This window comes from Podarcis pityusensis (genome assembly GCF_964106645.2).
Source record: "Podarcis pityusensis genome assembly, chromosome: 8".
Classification (NCBI taxonomy): domain Eukaryota; kingdom Metazoa; phylum Chordata; class Lepidosauria; order Squamata; family Lacertidae; genus Podarcis; species Podarcis pityusensis.
The window spans coordinates 84,670,628-84,691,049 of record NC_138033.1 but is presented as its reverse complement, the minus strand read 5'-3'; the positions used below and the strand labels follow the sequence as shown (position 1 = coordinate 84,691,049).

General features: G+C 45.0%; 2 protein-coding genes across 2 annotated transcripts; one reads left to right on the top strand and one right to left on the bottom strand.

Annotated features, from left to right (window-relative positions):
• Positions 1-596: 596 nt before the first annotated feature.
• Positions 597-5,666, bottom strand: LOC308483549 (gastrokine-1-like). The gene is made up of 6 exons (XM_081017626.1): positions 5,524-5,666; positions 4,561-4,614; positions 3,925-4,062; positions 2,862-2,972; positions 2,470-2,611; positions 597-844 (listed from the first exon to the last, which is right to left on the bottom strand). The coding sequence occupies exons 1-6, from the start codon at positions 5,533-5,535 to the stop codon at positions 762-764; spliced, it is 540 nt and encodes a 179-aa protein (XP_080873752.1). The 5' UTR covers positions 5,536-5,666; the 3' UTR covers positions 597-761.
• Positions 5,667-10,945: 5,279 nt separating this feature from the next.
• Positions 10,946-18,566, top strand: GKN2 (gastrokine 2). The gene is made up of 6 exons (XM_081017624.1): positions 10,946-11,088; positions 13,810-13,866; positions 15,166-15,297; positions 16,342-16,452; positions 16,856-17,009; positions 18,328-18,566. The coding sequence occupies exons 1-6, from the start codon at positions 11,077-11,079 to the stop codon at positions 18,408-18,410; spliced, it is 549 nt and encodes a 182-aa protein (XP_080873750.1). The 5' UTR covers positions 10,946-11,076; the 3' UTR covers positions 18,411-18,566.
• The last annotated feature ends 1,856 nt before the right edge of the window (positions 18,567-20,422 follow it).

Genomic DNA, 20,422 nt, shown 5'->3' with positions numbered 1-20,422 from the left:
GTCTCCTGCAGGAGAGCAATGTCTAGATGTTCCCTCCACAGGGCTGCCTCTACTCTGACTCAGGTCCGCATATGCAAATAAGGAATTGAAAGTGACGTTCAGTGATTGGATAGTTACAGAAAGTTGTTACTGTTGCTTTGTAGCTGAGCTCTATATAAGCAGGTTGGCTGAACCCTTCAGTTCAGTTCTGTTCTGGCCTGTGAATAAACAAGAGCTGTCTGAAGAATCGCTGTGTCGTCTGATATGTTCACCCACAACTTAACGGGGCTGCCTCTACTCTGACTCCCCTCTACCGTTGAAGGAGAGAAGCTCTATTGTTTGACTTGGAAGAATCATGGTAATTTTGGTAGAAGTGTGGATAGGAGAGAGTTAATTCCTAGGTAAGCAACTCCTTCTCTATTAAAGATGGCATTTTTCAAGAAACTCAATTTTTCTGCTGGGCTTTTAACTTGAAAATCAAGCAACATAAACTCAAACTGGGTAATCCTGGGACATTCACTCTGTCTCAATCTAGCCTACCTCGCAGGGTTGGGGAGAGGATAAAATGGCCAATCAGGGTAGGATAGAAATGTGACAAATACATAATGAAGAGAGACTTTTAAAATTCTAGGCACATTTTAATTGGCAATCACTCCAAATGCAGTAGTTTTTTCCCTCATGCTCCAAGCGTAAGATGAAAAGGAAATGAAGAAAACCCAGGGTGAGAAGCTGTTTCTTTCATCAATGGACAAACACTGCGGTGGGGAAAAGTTGGAGGTTTATTAAGACATCCTTTCTCCCCCACAAAGGCTGATGTGCAAGATCCAGAGGATATTGGCTTTGAAGCAGGCTCCTGAATTTTCTCCTGGAAAGAAAAAATTGGAACAGATAGCAGCAGGCAAGGTATTGGGATGGAATTAAATCATTTGATTTATTAATTTATTTTAAAATGTATTTGTTTTTAAACAAATACATTAACCATTAAACACTTATTCAGCAGTACAGTTAATGGTGTTTGTTTTATCTGTTGTCTCTAGACATCCACTAATACCTTCAACAGTCAAACATATTACTTGAACAAACCTCTCCACTGAGAATATTGAGCGGTTGGTATACAAGGTCTTGATTTTGGTCATTAACATTCTTAATGAAAGGGTCATCATTTCTTGGAAGGTGAGACCCTCAGACATTGCTGCATCCCAGATATTATTTTCCCACATGTTCCGCGGTATTTGGAACATGGGAACAGATAGCATCAGACAAGGCATTTGGATGGAGTTAAATCATTTATTTAATGCATTTATTTCCCACCCTTTCCTCCAAGGAGCTCCAGGTGCCATTCCTGATTCTCCTCCCCCATTGAATCGCCACAACAACCCTATGAGGTAGGCCAGGCTGAGAATGACCGGCTCAAGGTCACCCAATGAGCTTTGTGGCTGAGGATTCGAACCCTGATTTCCCAAGTCCAAGCCTGACACTCTAACCACTCTGCCACACCAGCTCTCATGCACTTTATAGAACCCTGCAGCTCATGGTACATCGAGACAACTGATGCTGTTTTTATACCAGTTCAACCACTGTGCCATTCCAGTCGCTTCAGTGGGGCTGCAATGATCAACCAGGGCCAACAACAGAAGTGTGGGACGGCTATAAGATATATTTCATGTTCAACGCACAACCAATTCTGAGTAGCACTTTGCGGAAATGTGCTGTGAACCGAGTATTTCTACGGACATTCGGTCCTGCCCTTTGACAGTATGAAGGGGCAGGTTCACCCAATTATGCGCAATCACATTGGAAGGTTTCCGTATGCGAATGCAACAAAGTTGTTATTTGATACTCACTATCTCCTGCCAACCTAGCAGTTCGAAAGCACATCGAAGTGCAAGTAGATAAATAGGTACCACTCTGGTGGGAAGGTAAATGGCGTTTCCGTGCACTGCTCTGGTTCGCCAGAAGCGGCTTAGTCATGCTGGCCACATGATCCAGAAGCTGTACGCCCGCTCCCTCGGCCGATAAAGTGAGATGAGTGCCGCAACCCCAGAGTTGGCCACGACTGGACCTAACAGTCAGGGGTCCCTTTACCTTTATGTTGTGCTACAGATCCAAGTTTAATGTTCCAAGTGTAAGTTTGTTCAGTTCATGGGCGTGCTTGCATTATTGATATGTCATTAGGATCTCAATATTTTCATCAGGTCTGCATATTATCATATTTATTATTAACCTAAAACTGAGGCTGCACATTTATTTTATATCCAGTCTGAAGATTTTTAGCCAGCTGCCCAATCAGTTTATCACTAGGGTCAAAGCTGTGCTCTGTGGCCCTGGGGAGGAACGCAGTGGAGGGGGGGAAGATGACCCCAAAAGGGGTTACCTTGTGATTCTCTGGTTCCATGTATAGTTGTGTGGAAGGGGAAACAAACTCAACTTGTCCCTGAGGCAGGAATACACTCTTTGCACTCTGCAAACCCCTTTCAGTTGAGGACTCACCTGCAAATTCATAAGCAGCATAGGTAGGGATCCCTCTGCACAGGGCTTCAATGTTCTTCCCATATGGGGCCAGGTTAGTGATCTTCTTGGGAGTAACCATGTAAGTGAGGTTCTTGGGTGCCGGCCCTTTGGTACGATCCTTCTAAACAGGGGGGAGCAACAGCACAGAATTGAAAGACGGGACTGAGTGGGTCATATGCATTTTTGTGACCATTGGTTGGAGAATTAAGACCCCAAATTCAAATTAGCAGAAATCTTGAAGGACAACTTTGGATGTACTCCTATTATTTCAGGAAATGCAAATTTAGTAGCTAGCTGTTGAAGGCCTTATTCTTCAAGAACTTGTCTAATCCTCTTTGAAATCCACCCAACAAGGCTCCTCTTGGCTTTACCTGTTTTTCCTTGATGGCTTCTGGAAGAGTGGTCACATCTGGCATGACATTTCGATTCATTTTGGTAAGAATGCAAGATTTCTTGGAGAGGATCCGGGTTGCCATGTAGCCCTGTCCAAGCAAAACAGCAGTAGTCAGATGAGCATTATGCGGGAAGGGACAATTCTGTCAATTTTACTTTTTTTCATTTTTCCAGTCTTAAACACGGTTCACCCCATTACCACCTCAAACTCATAACCTTTAAAGAAATAAAAAGTCTTGCATACAATATTCCCTAATCTAGTGCAATTATATATATACTGTTCACTAATATAAAGGTAAAGGTAAAGGGACCCTTGACCATTAGGTCCAGTCGTGACAGACTCTGGGGTTGCGGCGCTCATCTCGCTTTATCGGCTGAGGGAGCCGGTGTACAGCTTCCGGGCCATGTGTCCAGCAGGGCTAAGCCGCTTCTGGCGAACCAGAGCAGCGCATGGAAACGCCGTTTACCTTCTCGCCAGAGCGGTGCCTATTTTTGCACTTTGATGTGCTTTCGAACTGCTAGGTTGGCAGGAGCAGGGACCGAGCAACGGGAGCTCACCCCGTCACAGGGATTCGAACCGCCGACCTTCTGATCGGCAAGCCCTAGGCTCTGTGGTTTAACCCACAGTGCCACCCGCATCCCATGTTCACTAATATACGAATTTACAAATTATATTCCCTCAATTTATTTTTGCAAACTACTTTCAGTAGGTTTTTTTTCCTGCAATTGACCACTATATAAATTTTATGAAATAAATGCGTGCATTTTGTGCAGTTTTTGGATGAAGACTGGATGAAATCTGCAGAGTTGTGCCTCATTTGGCATATTGCCTTGGGAAGTAGTGATGAGGCAGGTCTGCATAAAATGTGGTACTGAGTTTCATTTCACCCCCTCCCCAATACCGCATACTCTATTGTTCTCATACCATTTCGGAAATCACAAATTCGATCAATTCATTTTTTTTTATGTGAACTAAACTGAATTCCTTCCTTATCCCAAGTAAAAAAACCAAAGGCATCTGAATGTGTGGGTGCTCCTTACAGTGCCGTAATCCCAGATGTTGTTCCAGGAGTGCCAGCCATTGTTGTTGTCTACGTTGACCACCTGCTTTTGGTTGTCAATGCTCACAGACTGATGGGAATGGTCCCCCACATTTCCCTGGTTCTTTTCGCTGATATTCTTGAGTGGAAAAAATGAAAAACAGCAAGACAGTCAGATTTTCAGTGTTCCAGATTTCGCAATAAACATTTCTTTGTAAATGCAGAATAGAACAAAAAGTGGACATCCACCTCAGTAAGCATGACTGAAGCCAGCTCTCAAGAACAGTTCAGTCTGAAGCATTAAATTTTTCAAGCTGCGTTTGGAGATGATAGAATTCTAGAAATGTAGAGTTGGAAAGGACCAAAGGGTCATCTAGTCCAACCCTCTGCGATGCAGGAATCTTTGGAAGAGCACCCGGCTCCTATCCCTCAAAATCTGGCAAATTGGCCAGCCTACACAAGGCTCAAGAATGCCCCCACATTCACAAAGCAAGAGGGTCTCATCATGCAGAATTCTACACCAAGATATAAAGGCAGCCTCAGAGCACATCCGATTTTGAGCTTCTAAGAGCAGCAACGAGACAGAAACTGAAGTAATGTAATGAGAGCAGTGTGTTTAATCTGTCTTAGTACTTACATTATCGGCTAAGGTGGGGGCTAGGAGAACGCCCAAGAGCGCAACACTCAGAGCCTGGAAGGGATTTCAGAAGAAGAGTAGCGTTACATGACAGTCATCTTCTATTTATAATCAACTCGGGTTTTTTAAAAAAATAAAACATAAAGTCAGTACATTATTTGTAAACTAATCTACAAAAAAACAACAACTCAGGCTGTGAATCCAGCCGTTTCTTGCTCATTCCTTTGCTGCATAAAGTGCCTGTACTCTTTGCCTCCTATTTTGGACTTCCGGCAACTAGAGATGGATTCAAGCATGCACTGGCTAACAAATTATTCTGAGTAGGGGCAGAGAAATTTCCCAAGTGCCTTGATTTCCAATGTCCAACTTTGACATTAGGATTCCGGCTGCAGCATCCTATGTACGTTCAGTTTTCCAGTAGCTAAGAGGACAGTTGTGTTTGTTAGTGCATGGGGGTTACTTCGTGTCTTAAGATTAAGACCACAATCCATCACAGAGTTAAGAGCTCTTAAGCACAGCGGCTCAAGTGCATTCGTGGGCAGGAGGCCTGTTTCACCATGAGTGTGTTTCTTGCATATTCCTCAAGGAGCTGAAGCCCACCAGGTCTACATATGATGTAGCAGATTTATTTTATGTTATTTGCTGCATTGCTTTTCCTCCAAGGAGGGTAAGGTTCTCCCCATATCATTTAATCCCCAAAACAGCCCTGTGAGGCACGTAGTTCGCTGGGTGACCTTGGCCTAACCTACCTCACAGGGTTCTTGTGAGGATGAAATGGGGGGCGGAGAATCATTTATATCACCTCTAACTCCTTCGGAGAAAAGGCAGTATATAAACGTCATAAAATAAATACATAAACGAAATCTAGAAATTGCTTCCCACAAAAATAGGAGGTTTTAGGGATAAACTGGGTTTTCCGTCGCATGGGCTTTCAGTAGAAAATGAAAAGTTGTGTATACTCACAATCAGCTTCATTTTGTCGCTGGAAGTGGTGCGGGATCAGCTAAAAGGGAACCCTTCCACTTTATATACTCTGGTTTTCAAATATTAGGTGTGGAGAGTCTGGAGGGGTAGGGCCCCCTTATCACAGTGGGGCTGGTCCTCCTCAGACCTGGGGCATATAGGCGAAGGACAAGGAAACCGGGTGACGCCTTACAGATAAGCCACACGAGGCCGATAAAAGATATAATCAATACACTTTTTGATAACATTTGATTGTGCAGAAGGAATGGGTGGGAGGCGTCATTTTAAAACTGCTGAATTAAGACTGAGTTTAATCCCACAAAACAAACATGGCTCGCCTAGTAAGCCTGTTGTGTGAAATGTCAAGTAACATTCCAACATCTGCATTGATCAGGATGGGCAGAAATCTGGATTTTTTTTACATTTTTAAGTTCCATTCTTGTGACTTTTGCTTTTAGTGTGGCATTCAGCTATGTTTTACTCAACGGAAATTAGTGAACATGACTGTTAATTTCAGTGGGTCTACTCTGAGTAAACCTAGTTGGCTACCACCCCTAGAGTCGATCTAATTTTCAAGGAAACATGAATTTAACACGGGAAAACATTCTGAGGTCTGTTGCTCCAATGGCTACAGTTCTTTGTCTTCGCTGCTCACATCTTTAAATTGATATGATTAATTGATCCATGCATACACAAAAACTGTTTGTGAAGGTCAACAGCCTCTTCTGTTAACACCTGTAAGCAAGGAAAAGGTAAGGAAAAGGGACCCCTGACTGTTAGGTCCAGTCGCGGATGACTCTGGGGTCGCGGCGCTCATCTCGCTTTATTGGCCGAGGGAGCTGGCGTACAGCTTCCAGGTCATGTGGCCAGCATGACTAAGCCGCTTCTGGCGAACCAGAGCAGCGCACAAACACCGTTTACCTTTCCGCCAGAGTGGTACCTACTTGCACTTTGATGTGCTTTTGAACTGCTAGGTTGGCAGGAGCAGGGACTGAGCAATGGGAGCTCACCCCGTTGCGGGGATTTGAACCGCCGACCTTCTGGTTGGCAAGCCCTAGACTCAGTGGTTTAGACCACAGCGCCACCTGCGTCCCTTTTAAGGAAAAGGTGGCCCCTTTCAAAAGAACATGCTGATAGCGGTATGGAATCGCTGAAAGAATAAATTTGGTGGAGCACTTGCCACTTTCTGTAAAAAAAAAGATCCAGACCATCTTTCCATGGATATAAAGTTAAGTTCTTGTACTGCAGATCTTTGTTTAAAACCTGCACAGTTCTTCACATCTGGCACGAATGTTTGCAAAAGTGACATTTATTCATCCCAACTCTCCCCAACTTGGTACCTTCCAAATGTCTTGGATTACAAATCCCATCATCAGTTCCCAACCATCAGAGCTGGGCTCCCCCCCAGCCTGAGCAGCATAGCACTAAGCTGGGGGCAGGGGTGCTGAAGGGAGGTTGTGAGGGCTCCCTGGCCGTGGAAGACAAAAACCAACAAGGAGACAGAGCTGGCACAGCCATTAGGCAGGCTGAGTCCACTACCTCCGGCCCCAGGAGACACACCCATGGGTGCCCCACCTGCCTAGCTGCCTCTGACAGTGGTGGAGAAGAATCACCACCATTGGTACCAATTTTGGGCAAGATCACAACCATTTGGGGCATGATCTTGCTTGAAATTGAATGAGATCTTCCTTTATGCTCTCAAGATTACATGCCTTCCCTTCTGCATTCTTCCCTTCTGCAGATTCTTACATACAGTGGTACCTTGCAAGACGAATGCTTCGCAAGACAAAAAACTCGCTAGACGAAAGGGTTTTTTGTTTTTTGAGCTGCTTCGCAAGACGATTTTCCCTATGGGCTTGCTTCGCAAGACGGAAACGTCTTGCAAGTTTGTTTCCTTTTTCTTAACACCGTTAATACAGTTGCGACTTGACTTCGAGGAGCAACTCATAGAACGCGGTGTGGTAGCCTTTTTTGAGGTTTTTAAAGACTTTGGTGATTTTTGAAGCTTTTCCAAAACTTTCCCAACACCGTGCTTCGCAAGACGAAAAAAATAGCAAGACGACAAAACTCGCGGAACGAATTAATTTCGTCTTGCGAGGCACCACTGTACTCCATATCAAGCCCGTCTGTGTGCCTGCAACCAACTACAGTGGTAATTCGGGTTAAGTACTTAATTTGTTCCGGAGGTCCATTCTTAACCTGAAACTGTTCTTAACCTGAAGCACCGTTTAGTTAATGGGGCCTCCTGCTGCTGCCGCGCTGCTGGAGCACGATTTCTGTTCTCATCCTGAAGCAAAGTTCTTAACCCGAGGTACTATTTCTGGGTTAGCAGAGTCTGTAACCTGAAGCGTATGTAACCTGAAGCATATGTAACCCAAGGTACCACTGTAGTACCTGATTCAATGGACCACAATCTCAAAGATTGCCCTTTACACAGCAGACCTCGCCAACTGATGCTGAGCAAAATGTTTGTGCTAGGCCCAGGAGTTAATCTGAGCAATGCAATGCACTCCAGGTCCAGTCCCGAATCCAAGGATTCTGTTATGAGTCAGCCCAATAGGGCCAAGGCAGGACACAAGGCAGGAAACCAAGCTAGGTCAGGCACAGGGTCTCAGACAGGTTCTAGCAAACAGCAATGTTGCTCCTGCAACCTGGGGCAGGGTCCGACAGCCTTTTATCTTTGTCGGGGTAACGGCCGGTCCTGATCCCCCGGTGATTCACCTCCCTGTTTCACCTGAAGGCGAGCACTCCTCCTGCGAGTACTTAGGTCTCTCCTTCTCTCAGAGTTTAGTCTCTGCAGCTCGGGAGACGTTGGTGGGTTACTAGATCCAGGGGCCGCCTCAGCCTCTCCTGACCCAACTGGTAGATGAGCAGCTGTATGTTATGTACTGAAGTTCTCACCCTGGGCCAGCAGGGGGATACTGTAGATAGCTATGCAAATGAAGGATCGAAAGTGACGTTCAGTGATTGGATAGTTTTAGAAAGTTGTTACAGTAACGTTGTACTGGAGCTCTATATAAGCAAGCTGACTGAACCCTTCAGTTCAGTTCTGTTCTGGCCTGTGAATAAACAAGAGCTGTTTGAAGAATCACTGTGTCGTCTGATATGTTCACCCACAACTTAACACTGTAAGTGATGGCCCATCTGAAGGCAACAAGGTAATCCCCACATCTGGAGCCAGGGCAGGCTAAGGCCCCTGACTCGGCCCAGCTGGTGCTTGTTGCAGGGGAACCTGGGCAGACTGGGGCTCTTCAGGATCAGGCCCCAGACTAGGTTCAGATGCTGCCTGAGGCAAATGATCCGGTGTGGACTGAGACTTCTCTGGTTCCGAGTCCGAGCCCGAGTCCCAGGCCATCACAATGTTGGACCTCCGACCTACAAATCTGAGAAGTCGTCAAATGAGGTTTCTCCCCATCAGATCGGGACAAAGATATCATGGCCTTAGTAGCTTCCTTTTTAGCCACAATTTAACCAGGAACGAACCATCCTTTTGGGGAATAGACAGGGCGAAGCAGAATACCTAACTGTGCACGATCACAGCGTGACCTTACTACCCTCGACAGCTTGACCCTTGCCCTTTTAAATTACTGCAGTAACTTGAAATGTTTAATATCGTGATGCCAATACGGCAAGAGTCTTGATAGCACAAGGATGGAAGAATGAGGAAATCCCAACGAAAGAACAGTGGCAAGAAAAATTGATGAGCTATGCGGAGCTGGCTAAATTGAGATACAAACTGCGGGAGAACGACAACTGTGACTTAAGGAAGAATGGGAACTTTTTACAAATTATCTAAAAAGACAACAAAATGAAATGGATTCCTTGGCAGGTTTTGAATAAACATACAAAAATTGATAACAAGATAGATAGATAACGTAAAGATATGTATAATTTTATAACATGCAGAGAACAATATGTGCAGAGAAATCAGAGAAAGGAGCTGAGGGAAGTCCCTGGTGGTGGGGAGGGTGGTGGAGGGGGTGGGTGGGAAAAAAGGGGGAAAATAATGTATGGGATTACAGTCATACCTCATGTTACGTTTGCTTCATGATACGTTTTTTTCAGGTTGCGTCCTGTGGCGATCTGGAAGTACCGGAAAGGGTTACTTCTGGGTTTCGCCACTCGCGCATGCGCAGACATGCAAAATGATGTCATGCGCATGCGCAGAAGAGGCAGATCACAACCTGTGATTGCGTTCTGTTCATGTTGCAAACGGGCCTCTGGAACGGATCCCATTCGCAACCAGAGGTACCACTGTATATGGTTTGATAATTTGTTATGTTGAAATTGTTTAATAAAAATATTTTTTGAAAATAATATCGTGATGCTGATAAAGGTACTTGATTCGATTTGAATGAGATCTTGCAGAGCAAGCAAGATCTTGTGTGATTTGGGGCAAAACCTCACCCAAAATCGGTATGATCTTGCCTGAAATTGGTGCCGATGGCAGCACTGCTTCTCTGCCAACGGTGGATGCGGCAGGGCATGCAGTGGTGGCAGGAGCAGGTAGGTGGCGGCAGCAGTGGCAGCAGTGGCAGCAGTGGTCCAGCAAGGCAGCGCTTCCTGTTTCATCTGAAGCAGTGAAAAAGGACACACCACCCCTGCGAGGAGATCTCAACATGTGTAAAGTTTAGACGAAGAAAAAGGCAAGCATGAGGAGGAAGTGGGTAGAGAACATTTTTCCTCCCTTTCTCTTGATTCTAGAACCCACCAACCTCCAACGATGCAGAATTTTGGAAGATCCAGAACAGATTAAAGGAAGTCCTAGATTTCCCCAGTGAAATCTCCAGGCAGGGCTGTGTGAGAAGGCTATCTGAAATCCTGAAGAGCTCTGCTGGCCAGTTTAGACAATTCAAAGCTAGACCCAATAGTCTGACTCTGTTCCTATGTAATGCACTCTAGAGGTGCAGGGATAAGCACTAATTAAAACATAAAAGAGCCATCCTGGATCAGGCCAATGGCTATTTGGTCCAACATCCGGTTCTCACAGTGGTCAGTCTGAAGTTCCAATGGGAAACCGGCAAGCAAGTTATGGAGTCCGTGACAAACTAGTTGGTCTGAGCAAATTTCAGAACAGAGGGTTTTCCATGCATATTGGGTTCTGCTGCGGAAACATAGCTTAATAATGTGGAACTCCAAAATCCTGGTTAAAATTTAGGTGAGGGAAGTTTCAGAAGCATCCCCTCCCTCACAGAACCTCAGACACACACGCCTTTATTTAAGAACCTGATATCGTAGAGCAGATGGGCAGACTAGAGGCAGGCAGCCGCAGACATACTGGAAAGGGTTAACTGATATTTGCAAAATGACCAAATTGGAATTTTTTCGCAGCTGACTAATGTACTCTGGGCTATCGGGCATGGTTATCGGCTCAGCCCAAAATGCAGATAAAGCCGTTTACCATGGCGGGTCCGATAGATATGGAGTCCCGAAGTGTACGGGGCCTATTTCTGTGTAATGTTCCCCACACCTACAGGCAAGATATAAAAGTTCGAAGTCTCGGGAATCTTATTCCATTTGCTTCTCAGCTTCTTCCCCTTATCTGAGAGAAAAATGAGCGGACTCGTGAGTATAGCTGGCAGAATCCTTTTAGCAAAAATTAATATATTTAGGTGAGGTTGTGAATTGTCTTTGTAAGGGTGGAAATTCATAGCAGGTGGGGATTCACCGCAAGCTAGCATCTCTTGGAAGGAGACAGGGACCTTTACTTCACATTTCTTCACATTTTACTTTGCATTTCGTGAATTCTGAAAGAACTTGCTTTGGTTTTGAATGAACTCATTTCTGTAACTACAGAACGATTTTCTGACAGCAAAGTAGGATTATATTGTTACACACCACACCTGGGTTCAGATTCCTTGGAAAGAAGGTCAGCAGAGACTGTGATGTCTTTAGCATATTTGGTTTTATTTACACATCTGTACAGCGTGAGCATAGGATGGAGGGACTCATAGCATCAGCACCCCAACAGATCTTGCTTCTCCATGAGTCACAGCTTTGGATTCAGCACAGAGCAAGCAGGTCTCTGTGTCTCCAGGCTGCTTCCAACTCACTTCTGTCACACACTCTCTGGCTACTGTACTCCTACCTAGCAGCTAGGTGAGCAGGTGAAGGACAGGCCCACTCTTCAGCCTAGAGGCCCACCATCACTTGTTGTAGTTCTTGCAACCTGGCTCATTCTTTTGGGATGCTGATGAGGACACTTAAGTGGCCAGCTGAGGTCGCCGGCTTCCTCAAAAGCTTGCCTGTCTAGCTCAGCAACAGAATTCCCTATTGGACCCTAACCCTCACTGTATACAGGCCCCCATGTTTGGAAGGGACTCGGGGCACTGACCCCCTCAAACCCACAACACAATCAAAACTTTGAACGTCATGGATGTTTAAACTGAAAATATGACATGTCTCTTGCAGGGCACAGGAGATCTGAGATCCAGAGAAGGATAAGAGAGGATCCTGAGACTGGGGCGGGGGGGGGGGGAGCTCTTCCACAGGCAACCTTCAATTTGGTGTGTTATTCCAAGGCCTGTGGAGGTTCATAGTATGGCAAATTGGAGCAGGGCATTCTGCGTGGTGGCCCCCTGACTGGGGAATGGACTTCCACCCACTGAGGGGCAACAGGCACCTTCCTTTGCTGAGCTGCCACTGGCTGTTGAGAACTCAGGCTTACTCCAGCCTCTGATGCCAGCTGAATGATTCCTAGCTACTGAAATCATGACGTGTTGCCTTTACTAGACTGCTTTGATTGGATGTAGCATTCCTGTTTTGCATTGAATTCCTTGATTGTACACTGCCTGGGTAATATTTTGATGAGAGGCAGTTCACAAATATTTTAAATAAAAAGCCAAAAAGTGAGGCATGTCTTGGGTAGATTCTCTGAAGGCCCTGCAGGGGTCATTCAGTGACCCCCCCCCATTGGACTGGTGGGAACAAAATGCAGCCTCTTTGTGGGAGTTGGGAAGAATAGAGCTTCTTGTTCTCCTCTGCATTCCTTGGGGAAATCCCATTCCTCTTCTAATACCAGCATGGGGCACTGGTAATATTGCTCTCCCAGGGCATTGACAATCCCTGAATGCCACAGGGAAGCTGACCATGTATGGAATTGTTGTGCATTCACTTGTGGTGCCAGGAGCTTCATGTGAAAAGGATCTAGGAGTCTTGGTTGACCACAAACTTGACATGAGCCAACAGTGTGTCGCGGCAGCTAAAAAAGCCAATGCAATTCTGGGATGCATCAATAGGAGTATAGTATCTAGATCAAGGGAAGTAATAGTGCCACTGTATTCTGCTCTGGTCAGACCTCACCTGGAGTACTGTGTCCAGTTCTGGGCACCACAGTTCAAGAAGGACACTGACAAACTGGAACGTGTCCAGAGGAGGGCAACCAAAATGGTCAAAGGCCTGGAAACGATGCCTTATGAGGAACGGCTAAGGGAGCTGGGCATGTTTAGCCTGGAGAAGAGGAGGTTAAGGGGTGATATGATAGCCATGTTCAAATATATAAAAGGATGTCACATAGAGGAGGGAGAAAGGTTGTTTTCTGCTGCTCCAGAGAAGCGGACACGGAGCAATGGATCCAAACTACAAGAAAGAAGATTCCACCTAAACATTAGGAAGAACTTCCTGACAGTAAGAGCTGTTCGACAGTGGAATTTGCTGCCAAGGAGTGTGGTGGAGTCTCCTTCTTTGGAGGTCTTTAAGCAGAGGTTTGACAACCATATGTCAGAGTGCTCTGATGATGTTTCCTGCTTGGCAGGGGGTTGGACTCGATGCCCCTTGTGGTCTCTTCCAACTCTATGATTCTATGATTCTAAGGTAGCAGAAGATTCAAAGCTACCCACCCACATTGACTTCACTGCCATTAGCCCAAAATCAAACCATTGCTTCCCAAAGTGGGTGGTAGTGTCTGGGGGGGGGGGGGTTACCTAGGGGGGTGTAAAGAGGCAAGGGGCTGGCAGAGGATTCCTGGAGATGTTAGTGACTCTTAGACTTTGAAAAGTTGGTTATCACTGGGTCTAGTTCATCCATTTTGTTGAATTAACTAAATAATTTTAATTGACTTCTGAACAAATGTGCCATTAATTGTGTCTGTTTTGAATTCTATTGTGTTATTACCTTCCTCAGGGTAGGGTAGGGGGCCTTGGGAATGAGGTTATGGAACCAAGGGGGCAGTGACCCCTAAAACTTTGGGAACTACTGCTTTAAATGGAGCCACTTCCAACTGTGAGTTTGCTGTCCTATTTTATCTTGATGGACAATATCTTCCCCCTCCCACTTTTATTTCAACAGGCTGTATTAATCGCTGTTCTGGGGGTCTTCTGGAGCCCAGCTTTTGCCACTTTCCAGGTAAACAGAATCATCTCTTTTTCACCATGGCAACACTTCAAATGACGTAACCATTGTGGTGGTATTTACTATACTGGGGCTGTCGTTTTATTTATCCCACTGCATGTATGCCCTACACAACACCAGCATGCAAAAGTGAGCAGAACCCCTAAAATACTGTGAAAAGTGGGACTGGCAGAAATGAAGCAAAACGTAAACAGATAAGATAGAAGTACTGGTGGATTTGCAGATCTAAGAATTGCACCTTATTTTGGACAGGGTTGTATCCTGCCCCTCTGAAAACACAGGCACACAGTTTGGAGGCTCTCAGTTTGTTAGCAGAGAATGGCAGTTAGAACATATTACTCTGGTATTGTTCATTTTGCATTGATGATCTGTTAGCTTCAGAGCCCAGTTGAAGATATTGTTTATTTATACCCCTAAACTGGTATAAACTGGATGTGGGTGGCGCTGTGGTCTAAACCACTGAGCCTAGGGCTTGCTGATCGGAAGGTCGGCAGTTCGAATCCCCGCAATAGGGTGAGCTCCCGTTGCTCGGTCCCTGCTGCTGCCCACCTAGCAGTTCAAAAGTACATCAAAGTGCAAGTAGATAAATAGGTACCACTCCAGCGGGACGGTAAACGGCGTTTACATGCGCTGCTCTGGTTCTCCAGAAGCAGCTTAGTCATGCTGGCCACATGACCCAGAAAAATTGTCTGCAGACAAACGCCAGCTCCCTCGGCCAGTAAAGTGAGATGAGTGCCACAACCCCAGAGTCGTTCGCGACTGGACTTAATGTTCAGGGGTCCCTTTACCTTTAAACTGGGAATCAGCTCCCTTGAGGTTCAGCATCGAAGCTCCTGTCACATGGGCAAGTGCCTACCTCCACAGTAATGGTAGTGCCAACACTGTGGCATGCCTCTGCAGTGGGGACCCTCTGCCCCCCAACACTGGGTGCTGTTAGAAGTCAGATTAAAACCTGACCCTTTCAAGGATCTGTTGGTTGCTTCCCGATGCTGCAAAAGAGATCATTGCCCCCCACTTTGCTTATTATTTGTGTTTTTCATTTTTGCTCCAGTTTTTCATGCATTTGATGGGGTTTTTTCCTGCTGCTGTGTACTTTGGCATACTGCCTAATAATGGGGTTCTTTTAAATGATTATCTCATTAGTCACTTTGATTTTTTAAAAGAAAGTTTAAGTGAATTACACTTTTAAAAATACATATATATACTTAAAGCACCCTTACTTATGTCATACTTCACAACAAGGAATATGTAAAAAATAATAACAACAATTTGGGGGGCTATTTTTACTCTCAGGTCTACAGAATCCCAAGCTACAATGGTGATTATGTCCAGCAGACCGTGTCCATAGATAATGAGAATCAAGTGGCCAACATCCACGTCTATGGAGGACTCTGCTCTTCAGATACCATTTTTGACTACAAGCATGTAAGTCTACCTGTTTGTGTCTCACTACAATCTTCTGGGGTCCTCTGCAAAAGAGACTCAGGTGACAGAGGGTGGATCTGAAGGCAGGTGGAGCCACCATCTACCTTGTTGCAGCTATGGAGGTCTGGGACTGGTCAGCACCTGGTTGGGAGACTACCTTGGAAAAACAGGAATTCTGCCTTGGGTTCATTTATGGAAGAAAAGTGGGCTTAACAACACAGGAAAGAAAGAAATCACACCAGGAATAACCAAAATTTTAGGCAGAAACTTTTTTTTAATCAGCTGCATTCCATCCATCCATCCATCCATCCATCCATCCAGTATCATCCATTTAAAATAAACTTATTTTGGGGTGATCACAGACATTGTAAAGGGTGATAGCAATGGCTAGCACCTGTCAGTCACTTTCTGAGGAATTTGTTTCCAGAGCAGTCAAATTCATCCGTGCTTTTCATGAATGGCTTTCTTTGCTCCGTAAAATAAGTCAGCTTGACATTCAACATACAGATTGGTTTTCTGGCAAGAATGAAGAACTCGTTGAGTCTATCCAATTTTGACACAATAGGAGGAGTTAGGTTAGTGACTCAAAATCCACTTTTACAAGTGACAGAGTTAGGCCCCTTTGTTCACCAATGCAGGCATTTTCCTGAATTTGTTCTCACGCAGTTTGTAACGGAGAAGATGGTTGTTTATTTTCTTTTTAAAAAATCGGGTTCATACAAAATGTGGCTTCAGACAAATGTATCATTAGTCACCTGTCATTACCTTTGAAATTATTAATGCATTTCGGCAAGTCTTTATTGCCACTAAAAGTAAAAATGCTACAAAATGAGGTTGAATAATCAGTTGCAGGACATCCAAATGTATTCGGACACCTTTAATAAAACTGGCCAGTGGCCTCAGAAGGAGTCTTTGTTGTTTACCATGGGCCTCTAGTTCAGACTGAAAGCCAATGTCGATTCCTACCTTGGGGTGGGAGCAAAGAGGGGCCCGGATGGCCCAGTACCTTAATCTCAATTCTTATTCTCCTTTTGTGAATGACAGGGATACATCGCCACCCGGCTCTTTTCTCGACGGGCCTGCTTTGTCATGAAGATGGAAAAAGGCTACATTCCAGAGCTGGAAGAAGTTGGGCGGCTGGCATATGAGAAGCAGGTAACTGCAGAGTTCATTACAGACATCTCAGTGTATATATCATACACTGTACATGCCTATTCAGTTTATGCACTTTGGTTTTTTTAAAAATATGTTGTATTGTTTTTTCCATGGATATATCCTCTAACAATATTTCTCTAACAATTTTCCATATTTCCCCCCCTCCTCCCCTGGACTTCCCTCATACTCCCACTTTGTTTTATTTCCATATTACTCACCCTGCGTGTTGTTTCCCAAAGTTTTCCCAATACATATAGTCTTACTTTTTTATATATACAATTGTGTTTGTTTATTCAAACCCTGCCAGTGAGTCCAATTCTTTATGTTGCCTCTTCATATATGTTGTAAATGGTTCCCATTCCCTCTGGAAATGAGTTACTTCATAAACACGTTCCCTTTTTAGATGATGAACAAGATGATGTCCCCCAGAAACGTGTGGGTGAAATATGAACCCAGTGACTCTTTCTTCGGAGAAATCAAGGAGTGGCTTGTTTTTGGCAGCTCCATCGAGAAGCTCTGCAAGAACGTGCCCGTTTACAAAGTTGAAAAAGTTGAGAGTGAGTATTCACAGTCCAGCCAAGCAGCTGCTTCAGTTTGGAAATGGAACTTCCAGAGTCGTTAAATGTTGGAAGTGCAGTGGAAATGCAGATCAAATTAGACCAAAAGAGCTCCGCAAACTGGAGTGGTAGGTTTTCTGGATTGGTTACTGAAGAGGTGTAGGAATGTTCGGGGTGGCAGGAGAGGATATATTGTTTATTAATATCCTTCCTAACTTGTGTTAGGGACGTGGGTGGCGCCTAGGACTTGCTGATCAGAAGGTCAGCAGTTTGAATCCCCGCAATGGGGTGAGTTCCCATTGTTCAGTCCCTGCTCCTGCCAACCTAGCAGTTCGAAAGCACGTCAAAGTACAAGTAGATAAATAGGTACCACTCCAGCGGGAAGGTAAATGGTGTTTCCGTGCGCTGCTCTGGCTTCGCCAGAAGCGGCTTAGTCATGCTGTCCACATGACCCAGAAAAACTGTCTGCGAACAAACGCCGGCTCCTTTGGCCATTAAAGCAAGATAAGCGCCGCAACCCCAGAGTCGTCCACAACTGGGCTTAATGGTCAGGGGTCCCTTTACCTTTAACTTGCGTTAGCAAGTTTCTTTGCTTAGCAGAGTTTACATTCCCCCTCTCATGCACAGCAGATAGCTGGTTGCAGGCTTGTGCAAGCCTCTCACTATTATACAATTCAGTCTGACTCAGATTGAATTGCATATTCCTGGTAAGTTCCCTTGAATCCCTCTTAAAAGAATAAAGACACAACAATCTTATTCAAAGTCGATAAAAGAAGTTTACTTACATCAGTTCACAGTTGGATCCCTGAAGGCAGACTTAGTTACAAATATGTCCATGGGGATCTACCCCATATGGGGGAATAATCCCAGTGCTTCTGCTAGCTGAGAAGCTAGCAGAGCATTCCTAGATAAAAGCTGGTCCAACGAAGAGGGAAGAGAGAGAGAGTGGTGCGTGACTCGTCCTTTTGTTACCTGGACAGGTAAGGTCACGGCCACCTTCTATCACATGCAAAGGAAGGATGTTCCAGCCCAGGAGGAACAGGAAGTTTTGACTGGCTGGACCAGACATTCCCCTGCATGTCTTCTCTAGCATTACAAGGAATGTTGTACTTGACTGCTCTCAGTGGATTACATCCCACAAGAGGACTATCTCACTAACTGCCTACTAGTGCAATCTTATCCAAGTCTATGAAGCTTCACTGAGTTCACAGGGACTTGCTCTCCACCCAGTAAGTGGGTATAGGATCGCAGTTTTCAGGTCTCAAATTTATTTTTTATGTTTGTGTGTAATTTGTTTTTCTTGTCTCCTCCCACCTAGGTGGATTCCATGCCGGCGGCTGTGCCAAGGCTGGCATCCTTGGCATTCTGGGCATCTCCATCTGCGGAAACCTCAACCTGTAGACCTCCTGAGCTGCCTCCCAGTATTCCATGCTCTTCCAAGCTTTGCTCCTCCCCGTGAATTATCTCACTTTCCTCAGCTTCTTGGGCTTTCTTCTGCTTCCCTTGAAAGCTACAGCCCAACCCAAGACCTGTTAATAAAGAAAAGCAACTTCCCAACCCTCCCCGCTCTTGGCTTCTTATTTTCAAAGTCACTACAGTGGTACCTTGGTTCTCAAACTTAATCCGTTCCGGAAGTCCGTTCCTAAACCAAAGCCTTATCCCCAGCAATTACAAAATAAGGTCCTTTCGCTGTTTAGCTCCTGTGTGGCATATGCAGCGACAAAAGCCATCAACGATCATTTAAGAAAATGCATTTGAACCCCCTGGATAGAAAACTGGATGTACATTTCCAAAATATAAGATAAAAAAACATATTTTGTTATGTGCAAATGGCTTTAGATACCTATTAGGTCCATAAACGACCATGTGGCATATATTCAACACAAAAAAACAGCGACAATTTGTTGTTGATAAAGGACAGCTGGACATATAAAGGGCCCCATTACCTTCAGTAGCTGAGGGCCTCATCAGACCTACATCCAGCCCTGGGGGTGTGTCTATGGGGCCAAGGAGGCAGTGGCTCCGAAGCGTTTGGGAACCACAGGAACCACCACTGTGTCCAGTTCTGGGCACCACAGTTCAAGAAGGACACTGACAAACTGGAACGTGTCCAGAGGAGGGCAACCAAAATGGTCAAAGGCCTGGAAACGATGCCTTATGAGGAACGGCTAAGGGAGCTGGGCATGTTTAGCCTGGAGAAGAGGAGGTTAAGGGGTGATATGATAGCCATGTTCAAATATATAAAAGGATGTCACATAGAGGAGGGAGAAAGGTTGTTTTCTGCTGCTCCAGAGAAGCGGACACGGAGCAATGGATCCAAACTACAAGAAAGAAGATTCCACCTAAACATTAGGAAGAACTTCCTGACAGTAAGAGCTGTTTGACAGTGGAATTTGCTGCCAAGGAGTGTGGTGGAGTCTCCTTCTTTGGAGGTCTTTAAGCAGAGGCTTGACAACCATATGTCAGGAGTGCTCTGATGGTGTTTCCTGCTTGGCAGGGGGTTGGACCCGATGGCCCTTGTGGTCTCTTCCAACTCTATGATTCTATGATTCTATGTTTCATAGAATATGGATAATTAAACACTGCCCTAGATAGAACCCATCTTCAGAGTCTGTCTTAGCTAAGAAAGATGTGAATAACTGATAAAGAACTAAGCATGTCTCTGAGCATTTACAGCCAGGGGGGTGTGCGCACCAACATTTTTGAGCCTGAGGGGTGTCTTCCCAGTGGTAGATACACCTGCTCCACTCTCTTGCATACAGCTCAGCTGCTTTCTCACTCATCAAATAACCAATCTGAGGACTGGGGTTGTGGCACTTTTGAACCCCATCCTAGTGCTGAGCTAGGCCGAAGACCAGGTGCTGTCTTTAGCTTATTCATTTATTTAATACCCCTCCACTCGGTGGGGTCATCAATATTTTGCTCTGGTGGGTGCCCTGATGTGGCCCACGGGCCAGGTTTTAGCTAGTCCTGAAATACAGCCTACCTTTTCGCTCATTTACTCGGCAACCACAACTCTTTCCGATTAAGTATATTTATTACCGTATTTTTTGCTCTATAAGACTCACTTTTCCCCCTCCTAAAAAGTAAGGGGAAATGTGTGTGCGTCTTATGGAGCGAATGCAGGCTGCACAGCTATCCCAGAAGCCAGAACAGCAAGAGGGATTGCTGCTTTCACTGCACAGCGATCCCTCTTGCTGTTCTGGCTTCTGAGATTCAGAATATTTTTTTTCTTGTTTTCCTCCTCCAAAAACTAGGTTCGTCTTGTGGTCTGGTGCACCTTATAGAGAGAAAAATACGGTAATTCCATAACATTTGTATACCTCTTGATGGTTAATGAAATACATCTAATGGTTTACAAAATAATATAGCAATTAAATAAGTAACTACAACATTAAAAAAAAAAAAAAACC